Source organism: Acomys minous, assembly GCF_964271855.1.
Source record: "Acomys minous genome assembly, chromosome: 10".
NCBI classification, from domain to species: Eukaryota; Metazoa; Chordata; class Mammalia; order Rodentia; family Muridae; genus Acomys; species Acomys minous.
Genome location: NC_140491.1, coordinates 73,638,457 through 73,657,006, shown reverse-complemented (window position 1 = coordinate 73,657,006; position 18,550 = coordinate 73,638,457). Strand labels below are relative to the sequence as shown.

At 48.8% G+C, this 18,550-nt stretch overlaps 1 protein-coding gene across 8 annotated transcripts in view; it reads left to right on the top strand.

Annotated features, from left to right (window-relative positions):
• The window catches only part of TTLL11 (tubulin tyrosine ligase like 11), a 233,401-nt gene that overhangs the window by 170,666 nt on the left and 44,185 nt on the right, over window positions 1-18,550 (top strand). For all 8 annotated transcript variants that reach the window (XM_084799159.1, XM_084799156.1, XM_084799157.1 and 5 more), the window contains one exon: window positions 17,061-17,303. In XM_084799159.1, coding sequence (XP_084655285.1) covers window positions 17,061-17,303 — 243 coding nt within the window. The remainder of the gene's footprint in view (window positions 1-17,060; window positions 17,304-18,550) is intronic.

Sequence of the window (18,550 nt, the reverse complement as noted above, 5' to 3'; positions counted from 1 at the left end):
GCTTGTGTATAGGCAAAACATACTGTTATCACTAAAGCCGGCCCGAGACAACCAACTTGTTCCTGAAAACAGATGTTTTGTGAAACCCAATGTGACAGCCTCATCATCTCGGGTTGGAGCTAGGCCAGCACTTATTCGCGAGCCTTACAAGGACACAAACCGCCTCCGGGCCGTCCATTTGTCCCTGGCAGCTGGGCTCACAAGGGGATGCTCCACTCTCTGGCACTCAGGATCTGAAGTTAAACAGTTTACCAGTCTGGGAATGGAGGAGGCGGCGGCAGCAGCCAGCAGGTGTGCCTTGGGGAAGATGTTTCCAAGGTGTTGCCTGGGAACGTTCCATAAGAGCTCTGTGCACCTGACTTTCACGCAGGGCGCACTGCACACCAGGCCCTGTTGAAGCTCTTTCTCCACCACTGCAGAGTAACCCTCTGTGGCTACCCAATCCAGAGAGGAGAATACTGAGGCCTGCTGGCCATTAGCAATGCCTCACCCATCACCTACAGACAGGCCACAAAGCCACAGAACTGCATCCCCTTGTGGTTCCGGACCCAGTGTTCAAATGATGGGGCCACAGCTCTTCTGAGCCTGTGGAGGGAGGCAGCTTTGCGTTGCTCTGGTTTGTTGCTTGGTAATATGACTGCAACCCGTGTCTGTGCGTGTTCATATCGATGACCCTCTGTACAGCCGGATACCTGTCACTAGACTTAGGGGCCTCTCTCGGTCCAGATGATCCCGAAGACTTGAACTTGATGTTTTCTGCAAAGACTGGTCCTGGTAAGGGCTCAGACAGTCACAGTCTTGGGGATTAGAACCTGGAAATGTGTGGAGGGTGGGGACACTGTTTAGCCCCCCCCCCCAGAGTCCTTTAACTTGTAACTAGTAGTTTCTTCAAGGTCACCTTGCCAAGATACGGTCTCTCTACACCTAGTCAGTGTGACTATGGGTTACATAGCTCTAAGTGGGACATCTGTTTCATGTCCCTCCTCTCCAGATAGACAGACTGTAAGAGCCAGTGGTGGTGGGCGACGACAGGGAAGCAGTGTTTGCTGGCTACAACAGGGCAGTTGAACGTCTGAACTCCCAGTGGCTGGGACAGCACACACAAAGCCTACCCAACACCAGGCCAGGCAGAATCCCAGTACGGGCAGGAGCTGGACAAAACCCCACCCCTAGCTGAGGACTTTGGAAACTGATGGAAGAGAGTCAGGTTTCTTCAGGATACAGCCCCTGAGTGGCTACCCACGGCTCCCAGCAGATGGCCCATGAGCAAGCAGGCAACACTGAGTAGACTCAGGGTTTATAAAAGGATTCCATGAAATACAAAGGAAGTAACGGTGGGGAGATAGGGGAGGAGTTGGAAGGAAGGGGGTGGGGAAGAGGAGGGGAAGGGGGTGTGCGGATTTGGTCGCAATGGCGTGACATGCATGTGAGATTCTCAAGCAAAGAAAGAAGAGGAGAGGGAGGAAGAGGAGAAAGAGGGGGGACAGAAGTGGGATCCAGGTTGGCTGGCTCTGAACTAACACTCTCCATGAAGTCAGGTCCTTCCTCATCAGATACATGAGGCTAGCTCTAGTGTCGTGGTGCCAACATATAAACAGGAAAAAAGGGACCAAACACTCTATGCTGAAGCCAGGTGTGTTGGTGCACCTGTGTCATCCCAGCACTCAAGAGGCGGGGGATTGTAAATTCAAACCGAGCCAGTGCTATGCAGCAGGGACATCCTGCCTCACATAATTCAAATAAGGAAGGGATAGAGGGAGGGAGACGGAGAGGGAGGGAGAAGAGAAAAGGAGAGAAGAGGAGAGGAGAGGAAGAAAAAAGGGGAGGGGAGGGGAGAAGAGGAGAGAGGAAAGACAAAGCCACCTGGCTCCCTGGGAGAGGGTGTGAGCCCTGGAGTGAAGCAGAGCTATACTCATAACTAGTCCCACTCTGGATGGCCTTGGGCAAACTGTGTCACCCCAGTCCCTTAGGCGGTGTCTCATCTCCAAGATGGGGCATGTAACCTCCAAGGGTTATGGTAATGGTCAATGTCCTATGGATGCAAGCATGCACTCAGGCGGAGCCCAGTCATCCTGGCCCCACAGCCTTGACCACTGACCACTTCCCTCTCCAGAATCAGAGCCCCTGAATGGAAGAGGGTGTGGTGGCAGCCTTTAAAGCTCTTACCCAGAGACCAAAGTGAGGACAAGCAAGAAGCAGTTTGAGAGCTGGCTAACTGCACTGTGGAAGTTGCCAATAACAACATGAAACAGCAAGACGCAGGCTCTGGGAAACAAACTGTGTTCAACTTGGAACGCTGGACCCACTGAGATGCAGGTGGGACATCTGGGTGGATTTGTCTGACAGGTGTTGGGCTTAGAAGGTGACTTTTAAAAGCTATGTGGAGCCAAAGAGTGAGAGGAAGAAAAATCAAACCCGTTTGGGCAGATTCCTGTGCCATCTGCAGTGATGGGCAGAGAGCACTCTGGAAGAGGGAAAACAAGCTAGCTAGCTGGTCCATTCAGGGATGCGAAGCTGTGCTCTGAGCCTGGGACAGCTGAGGTGCCTCAAATGCTGAACAAGGCAGGAGAGCCCTTGGGAAGGTATACCAGCCTTTCTCTCTGATGCTCATGCTCCAGTAATGTCATGGTGGCCCTGATGACAGACCATGGATCTTCCCATATCACCCAGGGACGCATCTGTATGTTAGAAGCCCTGACTCCTCCCCTGACAAAAGATGTACTTTTGCTAATTTTGTTTCGTGTAAAAAAAAAAAAAAAAAAAAAACAGGTGCCAGTGCATCTCATGTGAGCAGCATGGAGTTCCATGGGCAGGAATTACCACTATCTCTGGGCCACCACTTTCTATAAATCCAAGCCTACTGCATGGATGTGGGCATGTGTGTTTGGCAGGATTAAGGGGAGGTCACTAGCTGTTGCCATGACAACCAAGGAAGAGGCAAGCTCTGACTTCAGCACCTACTTGTTAGTGAGGAAGCTGAATGGTGTAGACTCTGAGCCCCGACCTTGTGGAATTAGATCCACACCATTTTCCTGTTGGCATGGAAACCTCTGACTACTCATTGAATCCAGTCCAGTAGATACTAATTTATTTGAATGAATGTGTTAGAGGATGTTAGGAGGATGTCAAGGGGCCTGGGGAGATAGCTTCATTGGTAAAGTGCTTGCCAGGCAAGCGTGAGGACCTGAGTTCAAGCCCCAGTGCCTACGTAAACATTTGGGTGCACTGATACATGCCTGTGCTTTCTGTACCAGGAAGATTGGAGATAACTGGCAAGCTCAAGGTCAGTGAGAGATCTTGTCTCAGAAAATAAAGTAGGGAAGACTGGAGAGGCGGCGCAGGGCTTAAGAGCACTGGTTGCTCTTCCAGAGGACTTGGGTTAGATCCCCAGCACCCACATGGAGGCTCATGACTGTAACTGTAGTCTTAGGGGATCTGATACCTTCTTCTGGTACCTCCCACGGGCACTGTACATGTAGTGCGGCACAGACATACCAAACACATAAAAGAAAAAGGTGTTTTGTTTTTTTTTTTAAGGTAGACAGTTCCCGAAAACTAACCCAGAGACTGACCTCTGGCCCCAGATGTTCATGTACCCTGTGTGCCTCCTACACACAAAGAAAAAAAAAACCAGTCAAAATGTGATCTTAGCAAATGAGATAGTTGAAGAAGCAGGGGCTGGGGAGGGTGACAGCTTCTAGACCCTAGTCCCTATATTCACGTCCCTGAGACTTAAGCTGTCTTGTGTTGAGGGCCAGTGACACATATGGCATTCTCCCAGCTTCTCTGTGTTTGGTATTCTGCTCAGAACTTAGGAAATCCTATCGGTTCGGCACTGTCACCACTTGGCTGATGAGAAAACTGATGCCTGGAGGTTTACGTACCTTTCCTGAGGTCACTGGGCTGGTAAATGGCAGGGCAGGCCTGCTTGAGCTCCATCATGCCCACGGCTCTAACCGCTCCACTTTCCTGCCTTAACCTTGGCCTTGAGCTCAGTGCGGTCTCTCTAAAACCTCTAGAGCCACTGGAGTGATGTCACCTAAGAAGTGTCCTGCCATGACTAAACAGTCAGTACATCGGTGAGAAACACCACAGCACACTGTCTGGACGTCTGCTCAGGGAATTGAGCGGTGACAAGAGAAATTAAATACTTTAATGGATTTTGACAACAACTCTATGTTAGGGGAATTCAAAATCACATGAAGAAAAAAAAGTCAGACTTTCTCTCCAGACCTGATGTCTAATATGCATGCCTAATTTAGTAGCTGATTAAAACCAACAACAACAACTAGTTTGTTAAGGCCAGGGATCTTTAGGAAAAGGAGATTATCATGTGGAGGAGGAGGTGGACGCTCCTGGAGCAGGTGGTCTTGCACTGACCTTACGTCCCTCACTACAGAGTAGGCACATGATAACTATGTGTCCAGTGGGACATGACAGCACGTGCCTCCAATGCCAGCACTTGGAAGGTTGAGGCAGGAAGATCTTGAGTTCAAGACCATCTTAAGCTACACAGCAAGACTCTATCTTTCTTTCTTCTGTTTTTCATGCACACTCGTACATGTACATACATATGCACACATGCACACATGCACACACACATAGCCTGTGAATGGCAGCAGCTTTCCACATGCCATGCTTTAGCTAGAATGCTATCCCCTTGTTTCTGTGCTCCCATTGAGCTCTCCTGACAGTACTGCCCATCTCTGTTTCACTGAGGGGAAACTGAGTCTCACCACTAGCACACAGTGAGTACAAGATGGATCCAGAATAAGGTTGCTCTTCTCATCAAGCGTTATCCCAACATCACTGCTCTCAGGGAAGCCGAGCGCTTCCCGAAAATGACACCCAGCAAATGGCATGCCTTCAGCCCAACTCACCCCAGATTCTCCCTGTCGTTCCTGTTCAAGAACACATTGCTTATGCAGTCGTTCGCCAGCAGGCCTTCCTCGCAACATGTGTGAAATGTAAGAGACGAGGGGACCACAAATCAATTCGTTTCTTACAGTCTTTCAGGAGAAACAGCTGTGATGCAAGTTCAGACAATTATACAGTCCACCAAGAAGTACCATGGGAAATGCAGCAAGTGTACTCCTGAATGGACGGAGGGGAGAGAGGCCGTGGCAGGCCTCTAAAGATGAGGTGTGAAGGGCAAACAGGATCAGGGCCTAACTGGGGGTGAGAGGCACACAGGGCAGTAGCCTCCCAGACCCAGCTGCTTACATCCATCCCTGGGCATGAGGTGGTGTGGATCTGGAAGCCACAAGATTGACACTTAGCTTAAGGTGGAATTGCTGGTCCGTTGAAGAGGGACCAGAGGGACCAAATGCAGACACAGGAGCAGGATGTCCTTGCCTGAGAATGGCTTGTCCTATTAGGTCCCCCCTCGCATTAGGGCAAAAGGAGGTGGGGTGCAAATGCCATGATTGCCATGGTTTGGGGTTCAACGCCTGTCCTTCAGGGTGAGGGCAGGCATGCTGGCACCGTGAGATTGAGGGAATGCTTCAGGCAAATCACTCAGCGGGCAGAGTTGGCAGGAAGTCGGCCAAGCCCTCTCTGGCCTGGTGGAGTCCTGTGAAACCACTGAATGATGAGGCTGAGATCCACAGCAGCCAAAAGACGTTTAGGACCTCTGCAGACAAGGAACTGGGCTTGGGTGACACCGGATGCCAAAAAGAAAGCAGCCTCAGCAAAGAGCGCCATCTACACATGGCTGTCCCCATTTAGCCCGCATTCACACAGCCTGTACTTTGACGCAGAACTGTGTTTAAATACTAAAATGTTTTGTGTTTCAGCCTTGCACTGAGTGTGTAATTAAGAGGATCCCTTCATTAGCAGAGCTGCACAATGAAAGCTGGAGTTGGCCTTTTCTGCTAATTCTGGAGGTGGCGAAGCGAGCTAATACAACCGCTGATTACAATTGTCACATAGTCTCGCTGAAGCCACTAGGAAGCTTCTGTTCCCCTGGAATGCATGCAGGATCTGGCAGTGACTGAGAGAGAAAAGGAAGAAGAGTGTTTCGCTCTGGCAATCAGACGTGGGTCTGCGTAGAGTTAGGAATATGCAGTATGGCATAGAGTTTCGACTCGTGCCCAACCGTCGAGGCCGCCAGCTCACTGTCCCTAACTCTCAGGGTTGCTGGATGTAAACTTGGGCTAGTTGTATCTAGTTAGACTGTTATGAGAAATCATCAAATAGTGATTACACTCACGGCAAGACAAATGCACAACGAAGCTGGGTGGAGGAGGTCGGTATAGTGGTAGATTAAGCAACTATAGGACCTGCCCTTCTGTAATTTTTTTCAGAAAAAAAAAAACCAGATATCCCATGGACAGTTAAAAGAAATAGCCGTTTAAGCATGATAAACTCTTTGGGGGGAAAAAGATATCAAGTATACTGTGTTTTCTTGCACCATGAAAGTCAGAGTAAGTTCTCAGTGAATATCATGATAATGATGATGGTGGCAATGCAGTGATCACGGTGATACGATAGCAATGGTGCTGATCATGAAGATGGTGATGATAATGGTGGTGGTGGTGATAGTGACAAAAATGGTGATCATGACGATGATAGTGATGATGATGGTGATGTGATGATGATGAAAATGATGATGGTGATGTAAATTATCATTATCGTGATGATAGTGATGAATATGAAGGTGATTGTGAAGATGATGTCATGGTGGTAATGGAGGTGGTGTGATGACAGTGGTGGTGATGGAGGTGGTGTGATGACAGTGGTGGTGATGGAGGTGGTGTGATGACAGTGGTGATGGAGGTGGTGTGATGACAGTGGTGGTGATGGAGGTGGTGTGATGACAGTGGTGGTAATGGAGGTGGTGTGATGACAGTGGTGATGGAGGTGGTGTGATGACAGTGGTGGTGATGGAGGTGGTGTGATGACAGTGGTGGTGATGGAGGTGGTGTGATGACAGTGGTGATAGAGGTGGTGTGATGACAGTGGTGGTGATGGAGATAGTGTGATGACAGTGGTGGTGACAGAGGTGGTGTGATGACAGTGGTGGTGACAGAGGTGGTGTGATGACAGTGGTGGTGATGGAAGTGGTGGTGATGGAGATGGTGTGATGACAGTGGTGGTGATAGAGGTGGTGTGATGACAGTGGTGGTGATGGAGATGGTGTGATGACAGTGGTGGTGATAGAGGTGGTGTGATGACAGTGGTGGTGATGGAGATGGTGTGATGACAATGGTGGTGATGGAGGTGGTGTGATGACAGTGGTGGTTATGGTGATGATGAAGATGACAATGTTGGTAGTGATCAAGAATATGATGATGAATGGCATGCACTTGAATCCCAGCACTTGGAAGGCTTAGGCAGGTTGATCTCTAAGTTTGAGGCCAGCCAAATCTAGAGTCTGAGTTCCAGGACCGCCAGGGCTACACAGAGAAACCCTGTCCCAAAATAACAAAACAAACAACAGCAACAACAACAAAAGAATCTGATGATGTACAAAGTCAGGAAGGTTATGGATGAAGGAATGATTGTTGTTGGGTTTTTTTGTTTTGTTTTGTTTTTGTTTTGTCAAAAGTTGCAGAAATGGTTATAGAAAAGGAGGAACACATGAGTGATTGGGAAAGCACATCTGCCAAGAGAGGGGATGTAGATAGGGAAGAGGAGACAGGCAATGAGCAAATGACACCATTCAAGGCAAGCACAGACTTTGAAGAACTTCTCTGGGTTCTTGGGAAAAGTGAAGCCTGGGATGTGTCACCTTCCCTCCTGGCCAAAGTACCCAGAATTCATTTGGAATTCTGGCCATCATGGTGTTCAATCTCCAATTGAATGGACTTTTCCTCTTTGTTCATTTAAAGACTCTGAACAAGGCATCAGGAAGACTGGGCCTTGCCTCTGCCTTGCACTAGATGTCCCCTTTCAACCAAAGGCTTGGTCACTCCTTCCCTAAGTTACTTCAGGAAGAGTCAAGTCACTGCTGGCTCCCTCCAATTCCTGGGTTTAGCTGTTTTGAGTGTGGGGTGGGGGTTGGAACAATACCTCCATCAGCACAGGGTTTTATGATGGTGGTAATCCTGAACCAAGTTTGAAATAGCACACAAGACATGGTTATAGATATTCATTGACGGACCATGGAGTATGGTCTAGGCTAGGACACGAGGACAGTGGCCTAGGCAGCCTGACACGACACTCTCCCAGCAGCTGGAGCAGCAGGGGGGCAATCCTGTGTCTAGTTATGTGAGGTGGGGATACATCAGGAGCCCATATTCCCCTGGGATCTCCCTGGTGACTAGATGGCGAGCCCTCTGAGATGACGAAGCACTGGGTGATTATGATAGAAGTAGCCCACCAGATCGAGGCACTGTGCTGAGCTCACTGTTAAGTCAGGCCGTGTTACTCTGTCTTACATAAAGCTTTGGGGTTCTATGACTTGCCTAAGGTCATGTGGCTTCAAGCAGCACAGCTGATCTAACTGTTCATTGATTTACCAATCTCCACACCTATACCCCCAAACCATCCAGATCACCAGGCCTGTGCCCCACTGGAGAGGAGCCACAGTAGCATGGCTTTCTGAGCAGTATGCACAGAACATTCCATCTTTCAACTGTGCTGCAATATAGTTAGCAAAGGGGACATCAGGGAAGGCACGTGACACAGAGGGTGCCCTGCCAACCAAGAAGCGTGTTGGGAGGCCTGTAGAAAATGAGCTGTCAGGTCCTTCATCTGAAAAACGAAAACAAGAGGGCCGGGCCCAGTGACCCCTAAAGAGCTCTCCAGCTCTGAAAAGACTTGCTTTCAGGTCTGGGGGAGCAGCCAAAAGACTACGTCCTTGAGTTTGTCCTTCTCCTGATTCACTGTCTGGCCAAGCGAGAAAACAGTCGAGTGGCCAGCCCAGGTCATGCTTCCACGAAGCATCCCACAGCAAGGACAGAGATGGGGCTGCTGCCTCTGGCTTCCTCCCTGCTTTGCATTCCACACACGCTCTGTGTCATGAATTACAGGAGCCCAGGGTGGAAAAGCAACAGACTGATGTGTTTGGCAAACAAAGTGCAGCAACTACATCCAGATGAGTGACTGACTGTAGTGGAAGTTTTGGTTTCCTTAAAAAACTCGGTTATGTTATGTAAACATGTTTTTGTTTTAATCCCAGGTGTGGGGTATGGGGCTGATTTAGTTTGCCCACAGTTGTTAACTATGATTATCTCACGCTCTGGAAGGGGCATGATCTCTGCCAGCTGCAGATAGTTTAATTCTGAGGATTCTGAGAGGGTATAAATGTCAGAGCCCGGAGAGGGACAGAGCGCTCAAAGGAAGAAGGCAGCTGCTGCTCTCCTTGGTGCTGCCCACCAATGCCACTGTTTAGTCCTGCTGTTGCATTTGCTGTTTGCTGGTTTGCTGGTTTGCTGGTTTGCTGGATATCCTGACCACAAAATTGAACTTGCCCCAAGGAACTAAGTCTAAAGAGGTGTATGTTTTCTTTCCCCCTAACCGTCTTTCTCTCTTACCTAGTATCAGGGGATTGGAAAGGAGGTAGAGGTATAAGAACCCAAATAAAGTGCGTCAACAATCGACCCTCCCAGAAGTCACACTTAAGTCACTTAGAAGCCTCGCTAGTTCATCTTGGTGCCTCACAGAACACTTGAATTTAGGTCTTAAACAATACCGCATTTTGGCTGGCACAGGTTGTATCCATCCTCACCCATTCTCCCTTTAAGCTTTTCTTACCCAATAAAGTAACAGACTCTCTCCATAAGTACAAAGGAAGAGAAAACGAATTAAGCTAAATAATGACAACAAGCTGAGAAAAGTGTCAGTTTTGAACCCTAAATAGCTCTGGGTTCAAATTTAATAGCTGTGTTACTTTTCTAAAGCAGTCAGCTTTTCCGAACACATTTCCCTCATATCTAAAATGGAGCCACCCAAAATATCATGTGTTGTCTCTCGTATGGAATCTATGTTTACATGTATGTGAACATGTGTATACATATATGTCGATATATATGCATATTTTTCTATCCTGGCTCCACCATACATTGATTTGACTTCCTGTGTCTTGTAGGAATGTGATGTCCTTACATACTTAAAATGGGCTGAGTGACTGGCTGGAAGTACTAGTGTCACCAGTGTGCTTGTTGCTGGTGAGGTGAGAGTGGCCAGGCGTGGGCTCAGGGAATGAAGGGTCATTGCATGAAGAGGGACAGGTTGGACCATCCTCCGCTTTGGTCTGGCTCTTCAGTGGACTTGCATGTATCAGGCAGAGGCTTCCCTGAGTCCTGCCCTCATCTCTTGGGAACGTCTGCCTGGCACATCCGTCTATGTCTCCTCTTCAAATTGCATCATATCACCCATCAGGCAAATGGGGCTCCATCACGGCAGAGATTTGTCAAGTGACAGCACTGGGCTTTCTGGGAGTTTATTTTTAGGGACTTCATCCTGAGACGCTTTAAATTAGCTACAGTCCTAATTTGAGGCACTCTGTTGTGCGTGGCTAGCATTTCTTCATGAGCGATGGTGTGCTATGTGCACATCTGAAATGATGATAGAGTGATGGAGGGGCTGTGGCAAACAGCAGGGGAAGAGGCCTGCTTACAGCCCTCCGTCCTGTAAGATGTCCATGTCCCAGGGCATCCTGTCTGGCCACAGCTTTGCCAGGAGCATGCAACCTGGCTGTTCTCTGCCTCCTTATCCCCCCTTTTTCAAACAGTGGTTGCCCTGTCTGCCTGAAGAGTGCCTTGCAGTGGCTCCCTGGCTCCATCCTTATGCAGTGGTCCTGGCTTAGGAAGGCCTCATCTTCTCAGGCCTCATCTTCTCCTGTCTAGACAGCGAGTCACAGGCTCCATCCCGAGTCCAGACCTTCCAGAGAATTGGCCCAGCACACACAAAGCATACATGAGTGTGCCTTTCTGGCAAGTTCTCAGGAGACACCAATGCAGCAAGTCCAATGACCCCACTTTCAGGATGGCAGATGTGCCATGCTGGTTTATTTATTCATTTATTTATTATTATGTATGCAGTACTCCGCCTGCATGTATACCTGCATGCCAGAAGAGCATTATAGATGGTTGTGAGCCACCATGTGGTTGCTGGGAATTGAACTCAGGACCTCTGGAAGATCAGGCAGCACTTTTAACCACTGAGCCATCTCTCCAGCCCCCTGATAACTCTCTTACGTGAGTCTCAAGCATGAAATGTGTAGATATGACATCATGTCACAAAAATCACAAAGTCACAAAAATTAAACTCAAAACCTATGGACCATGAGCTGAACAACATTAGGTTTAGTGTGTGCCCTAAGACAATTCTTCCTTACCCCACGTGACTCAGAGAATCCAAAAGGATTCTAGTCTATTCCAGTTTTTGTACTGTCCTTCTCTATCAGTAATTTGTGCTACCAGCTGATTGCCTTCCCCTTGGCCGGATCTGATCATGCCTTCCCATGCATCAAAACCTCTGACATTCTCCTGTACTCCCAAATCCAACAAATGTCTCTAGAACTCAGAATCAAGACCAGAACCCATGCTGGCCTCCTGGACATGACACTACCAGTGTGGTTCACACATGGGACTCTCCCTGTCCCCATCCAGTCACATGCCCCTGGGCAGGAGAGACTCTGTCCACCCGACCCGTGCGTCCAGGGGCCCTGGGACATACCAGTGTGTAGGAGATCTCTCAGGCGTGGAAAATGGTTGCAGGTATATTTAATAAGAGTTGGAAGTCATTCCTCTAGAGAGAATTCAAGCAACTCCTGCGAAACTAGGATTTGATCTTGCTTTATATATCGCCCTCCTTTTTGTTCATCTCCGGGTCTATGTACAGCTTATACAGAAGAAAAAATGTCTCTGATTTGATTTTAATCAAATAATCATAAGAACTATATAGCAAGCTCAGCTTGGGCATGGGGGAGACGGCCCCAGGGTCAATTCTGATCCCTCAGCTGACCGTGTGAGGGTGGGCAAATGTCACCTGGTTGCCTTGCGACGGGGAAATGCTTTCCACCTACTTCAGAGACCTGCTATTGGAAACAAATGGGATTACTGAGGTAACCTAGCTAGCTCAATCTTGACATGTAGTAGGTCCCCAATAATCAGTGGTGATTTTTTTAACGGTGAGCTTCCCAGACAAAATGGAGATGGGTGGCTTCTCACACGAGTTTTAATGAAAACGAATTCTGTTTTGAAAAATTATACTAGATAAAACATTCCAGGATTCTTCCCCCTGTTTTAATGAATCGAGGATATACCAAATTCAATTTTTTTCCAGAAACGGTCCCAAAGGACCAGTAAGCTTGATTTATATTTTCTTTACTAGTCACTTTTATTCCATAAGCCTGACATTTCCATTAAAATGCTATTAAGTAAAACCAGGATTTTACAGTACTTGCGATGGTGTGGGTCTCGGTGTGATAATTGCAATTATCTCCAGCGAAGATGCCACTCCTCATCCTTTTATTTCCTCTTATATATCAGCTGCGTCGTTAGTGCTTCCCAGGTGAAGAAAACCACTTCCCTCAGAAGCTGTAGTTCTGCATCTGTGAAGGGACATCGGTGGCTGAGAGGGCCATCCGGAGGCACGCGCGCGCACGCACACACACACACACACACACACACACACACACACACACACACACAAAGCCCTTAGAGGAATGGGCCATGGCAGGACAGCCAGAAGTGACTCTGGAAGAGGACATCCTTGTCCTCCAGAGTCCCATGAGGAAGACCTGTCTAGTCTGAGCACCTTGGAAGGAGGTGATGAGGTCCCCCACCATGATGGCAGATCAAACTAAGCCCACCACCCTGACCACACCCTGTTTTAAACAGCCGGCTGCTGCGCAGGTCCAATCCTGTCTACCAGGGTTAAAATGTCTTCTCAGAAATGACATGGCAGCAATGATGACAAAGCCTTCATGAAAGTCCCAAATGCCACCGAGCGGTGCACTTTAAAATGGGTTAAATGGTGGCTTTTATGTGTGTTCCACCCACAAGGCATCCCTGGATGCCATGATCTCCAAAGCCACCTACAGCTAATATAGTGAGACATCTGATGCTTGTGAGAGGAGGCTGAATGCTAGGCGACTTGTCGTGTGACCACTAAATCTTTAACCAAGGAGGAACTGTAACTACGTCATAGATGCGCTTAATGCACACTATGTGCCTGTCTATGAGAAATATGTTTGGGGTGTGCAAACAGTCTAAACTACATGTCCTGACACCCTAATTCCAAATGCAGACATCTAAACATTATTCGTGTCTATTTTCAAGTTGTGGGATTAGGAACCATTTTAATTCCTTTATACTTCTCTCCAAAGATCTACCTCCCACCAAAATAAAAGTGCTTAGATGACTTTTATAATCTAAAACATAAAGTCCCTAGCTGAAGGTATGGCTCAGTTGTCAGAGGGCCTGCCCAGCATGCAGCAGGCACTGAGCTTGATGTCCAGCACACAGACTGGCTGTGGCAGAGCATGCCTGTAACCCCAGCAGTGGGGAGGGGGAGGCAAAAGGGCCGGAAGCTCAAGCACACCTTCAACTTGTACTGCAGGAGACCTCACTTTTAAAGAATAAAAGGCAGTCAAATTTTTTTTAATCTTAAAAAAAACAAAACAAAACCAAAACCAATAGTTAGTATTCAGAATTCTGTGGCCCCAGTATGAACCATCATGTGCTTTAGAATAAGGGTACAGGAAGACAGGAAGACCGCTGGAGAACTGATTTATAATCCTGGTTTAGTCCGAGGTGTTATGCCATGTTTAACCTCTGTCTCCCCATCTGGAACAGGGTTGTAGTCACAGGCTCCTCTGCTGGCCCATGGGGAACAAGTGAGCCGGCACCCTCAGGCCAGGCTTGTTGACTGAGTCCTTGCCTCAGCTGTTTCCACCCCTCCACGCATTCACACTGCACGCCTCCCAATCTTCCCCTTAACGAACTTCCTGAGAGCTTCGAATGTCGTCACAGCCATGTATTTTGTAATTTAAGAGCTAATCTCTGTTTAGAGTGTCAGTTTACCCCTCCCCCGCCCATTTTTCTTTCTACAAGTGTCGTGGGAAATACACATCACTTCACTTGAAAAATAACCACCTGGCTTTTATTTACTGCCTGCAGTTCAAGGTGATGGTGACAAAGGCGTTCCTGCTGCAGGAAAATTGCCCATCCTAGGAATACCCACCTCTCCCAAGGAATTGGGTCTACACAAACAGGCTGGAGCACACAACCTAGCTCCGCCATGCCATTACACTTTGAAAGAGATTTCCCTTTGTCCTGGCCTGGTTCTGTTCTCCTGCCCACCCTTGCTCTTGAGTCCAGAGTTAGGATCCACTTGAAAGAAACTGTGACTAGGGCCTTCAAGAACCTTCTACTCATGTCTTCCCTGGAGGTCAGCTCCTTGGGCTGGCATGAGAAGGGGCCACTTGGAGCAGAGCTTTCCAGCATGTCTGTCCCTCAAGCTTCTTTCCCATCCCCAGGGGCTTATGGTAGATGAAACATCGTGACCTGGAGAGTCTTCTTGTCAGTTTACATCATTACTAAAAGCAAACTTTCCTAATGTTTCAGTCAGGGTTCTATTACTGTGAAAAGACACTATGACCACGACAGCTCTTATAAAGGAAAACCTATCACTGGGGCTGGCTTACAGTCCAGAGGTTCTGTCCATTCTCATCACGGTGGGAACCATGGCAGCACACAGGTGGACATGGTACTAGAGAGGTAGCTGCAAGTTCTGCATCTGGGTCTGCAGGCAGCATGAAGAGAGAGAGACAGTGGGCCTGGCCTGGGCTTCTGAAACTTCAAAGCCCATCCTCAAGTAACACATCTCCTCCAACAAGGCCACACATCTCCTCCAACAAGGCCACGCCTCCTAATAGTGCCACTTCCTGTGGGCCCCTGGGGACCATTTTCATTCAAATCATCACGCAATGCAATGCAACAAACTGAATGAAAACTGCCTCCCCAGTCCCTGCACACAGGAACAATTACTACACGCCACATCCTACAGACATGAGTTAGCTGGTGCCTTCAGTGTGCTCACAGAACACCGAGCAGCTGCCCTGTGAGCCACTGTGGCGTGCAGGGAACACAGAGATCTGTCCAAGGAGCTGAGCGAGATGGGAAAGAATGTCATTGGTGTGGCCCAAGTGACACCTTGGGGTGGGGATAAAGTAGTATAGAACTGTTCTGCACAGCAAGGGCCAGGGACATCAGGATTCAGGATGGCCCAATGCAGGAACTACCTGAAGTGGGAGTGTTGTCACAAGGGCACTTCTTAAGGGAAAGTCACAAGTAGCCTGGGTTGAGCCTGGCAGCCTGAAATGCTCATTGAACTTCCGTGGCCCAGGTTTTCATAGGATTTGCTGGCCATGGTTTTGTCTTATGAATGGCAACAGAAGGTGCCAGATGGTTTTCCTTAGTCCTGGTTCTGGGCGGGACAGGAGCTGGAAAGGGTGGAGCTTGAAGTGGAGAGAGGCACTGAGTGAGAGAGGGGGCCGGGAACACAAGAGAGAGCATTGGCTCTTGGGTTCCAGACCAGACAGACAGACAGACAGCAAGGTAGAGGGGTGGCATTCAGAGCATGGAGGAGAATGCCTGGCCTAGCCAGTAAGGAACTAGAAACAAGGAGGCCCTGGGAGAAAGCAGAAATGCCAGGATGAAGCACTTGTACCTCAGACAACGTTAGAGAAGGAAGTAGCCCAATCAAGTGTGCTGGCCGCCATGGGGCCACACCTGCTAGCACGTGCCCATGATCCCAGCACTTGGGAGGAAGCAACGGAAAAAGCAGACCTGAGCTACATTAGTAAGTTTGGGGCCAGCCAGGGCTATATAGTGAGACCTCGTCTCAAAATTGAAAATAAATAAAATAAAAGCCGCTCAGGCGTCAGCATGGAGGATGGGAAGGTCAAAGGAAACATGGTGCGGTGGCTTGAATGACAATGGCGCTGTAAGCCCATAATGGCACTATTAGGAAGTGCGGCCTTGTTGGAGGAAGTGTGTCACTGGGGCGTTGGACTTTGAAGTTTCAGAAGCTCAAGCCAGGCCCAGTGTCACTCTCTCTTCCTACTGCCTGTGGACCCAGATGTAGAGCCCTCAGCTTACCCCTCCAGCACCATGTCTGCCTGCACGCTGCCATGCTTCCCGCCATGGTGATAATGGACTGAGCGTCTGAAACTGTGAGCCAGCCCCAATTAAATGCCTTCCTTTCTTGAGCTGGCCATGGTCATGGTGTCACTGCACAGGCATAGAACACTGCCTAAGACTACGGTGCTGCGGTCCAAGCAGAGCAGAGTGGGAGAACACTGGCCTGTGGGAGCTGATTTGGGAGCTAGAGTGATAGCATTGGCTATGGCGACAGAGGAAGGGTTGGCATCTATTCTGATTTTTTCCCCACCTGGGTAACTGGTTGACATCTGGTAGTGACACACCAAGGAGATGGGGACACAGACTGTGGGTGAGGGGAAGTGCGGTGTCACACTCTCAGGAGAAGGGACAGAGACCCTTCCCAGCTAGAGCTGAGTAGGGAGAAGTCTGTGGCTGCCAATTTTCCTGATTATCAGAATAATTTTCAGGATAAAGCACACAGGCTAAGGGGTCACAAAACTCATCATGTTTCTGTACGAGCTCCAAGGAAGCATTAAGCCAGAAAGTCGTCTGTGTCCCTAGGACCGGGGAATGGATGTGTCTTCCCAAGTTGTTCACTGAACTGTGCCTACGGCTTCTTGCCAACCCTATATGAGATTTTTTTTCTATTTCTTAATTATTCAATTACTAGCCATAAGTAGAAGCTTGAAATCAAACCCAGACTGCTCGCAATTCCCTTGTATCATGAGCGGAGCCGAGGAGGTCTCCCTTCTTGGAAGCCAGGTTGGCAGGACGGGGGAAGCCTGTGTCTCCAGTCCTAGCTCTGCCCTGGGGTCAGGCCTTGGCTTCATGCTGCAGAAGCCATGTGAGCCTTGCCAGGCCACTTCTCAAGAGGACAGTTTTCTAGCCTATTAAAATAGAAACAGTAATAACACCAGTCCCCTAGGGTTTTGTACACCTCAGGGGACGCAAGCCATCGGAGAAAGGCAGAACACCATGAGTGCCTTGCCTTGTGTATTTCAGGTCACAGCAGCTGGAAAAGCATTTCCCTGAGAAGGAAAATCTGGAATGTGAGCTGACTGGTGACCCCGACTGCAACCCCGAAGCCCACCTGCCTTCCATTTGCCTCAAGCAGGTGTTCCCCAAGTACGCCAAGCAGTTCAACTACCTGCGCCTCGTAGACAGGATGGCCAACTTGTTTATCCGCTTCCTGGGAATCAAGGGGACTATGAAGCTGGGACCAACTGGCTTTCGGACCTTCATAAGGTTAGTGAGACCAGCTTCCTCCAGATAAGGATTGTCTCATGAGATCAAATCTCTTGGATTCTGTTTACCACACAGGGGATTTGGCCACTTCCCCAGTCTTTTTGCTTGCTTGTTTGTTTTCTTGAAAGGGAGATGGCCAGCCCATCCCTTACAAATCAAGTCGGAAGACAGACATGCTGTAATCCCCACACTTGGGGGTGTGGAAGCAAGAGGATCAGGAGTTTAAGGTCTATTGTCTTGGGTTATAAAATGAATGTAAGGCTTGGTTGGGCTGCATAGCAGCCTTTAAAATAAAGAGTCTAGTCACTCATCTGGATCATCACATGACCCTTGACCACTCTCGGGAGACTATGGTATTGATCCGGTAGCCCATTTGAGGCTGTATTCACCTCAGGGCTGGCACTGATCCTGGCATATTGTAGGCTCTTGTCAACTGAGTTAAAGAGTGTTATGACCATGGCTTTTCAACCACAAGTTCATTGTTAAAGCCAGCAGCTGTGGTGAACAAGTTCAAGGACCTGAATTCAGACCCCGAGACCCCCAGAGAAGCCAGGCACAGCAGCGTGCAATAGCAATTCCAGCACCAAGGATGGGTGGGAACAGGGCAAGACAGGCGCTTGCTATAAGCTATTCTAGCAAATGTGCAAAACTCCAGGCTCAGTGAAGGGCTGGTCTCAAAAATAAGGTGGAGCACAGTAGAGGAAGACACTCAAAATCAACCTCTGGTCTGCATATACACGTGCATAGGTGTTTGCACACACACACACACACACACACACACACACACACACACGTACTACCATAGTATTCATTCTTTTTGTTGTTGTTGTTGTCACACAATGCCTGAAGTTGGATAGCTTTATAAAGAAAAGGGGTTTACGTAACCTACAATAGTAGCAGCTTACACTCCAAGATCAGGTAGCCCCCTTAGTTAGGACTTTGGTAAGAGCCTAACAGCAGATGATGCTTCAGGGGAGGCTTGTGCAGGAGAAGGAGAGCATATCCAGAGAGCAGATTGGAATCAGGCTCATTCTTATAACAGCTCAGGCTCCCACAAGAGCTAGTGCCCTCCAAGGGCGCATGCCCGGTGACCTAAAGAACTACAGGCTCCGCCTCCTAAAGACGCCACCCCCTCATAAGATGAGGTCCATGCTCCCAACACATGAGTCCTGGGGCGGGGCTGGGGGTGGGCGGAGTCCTAGCTAATTTTGTCAACTTGGCACAGCCAGAAGTCCCCTGAGAGGAAA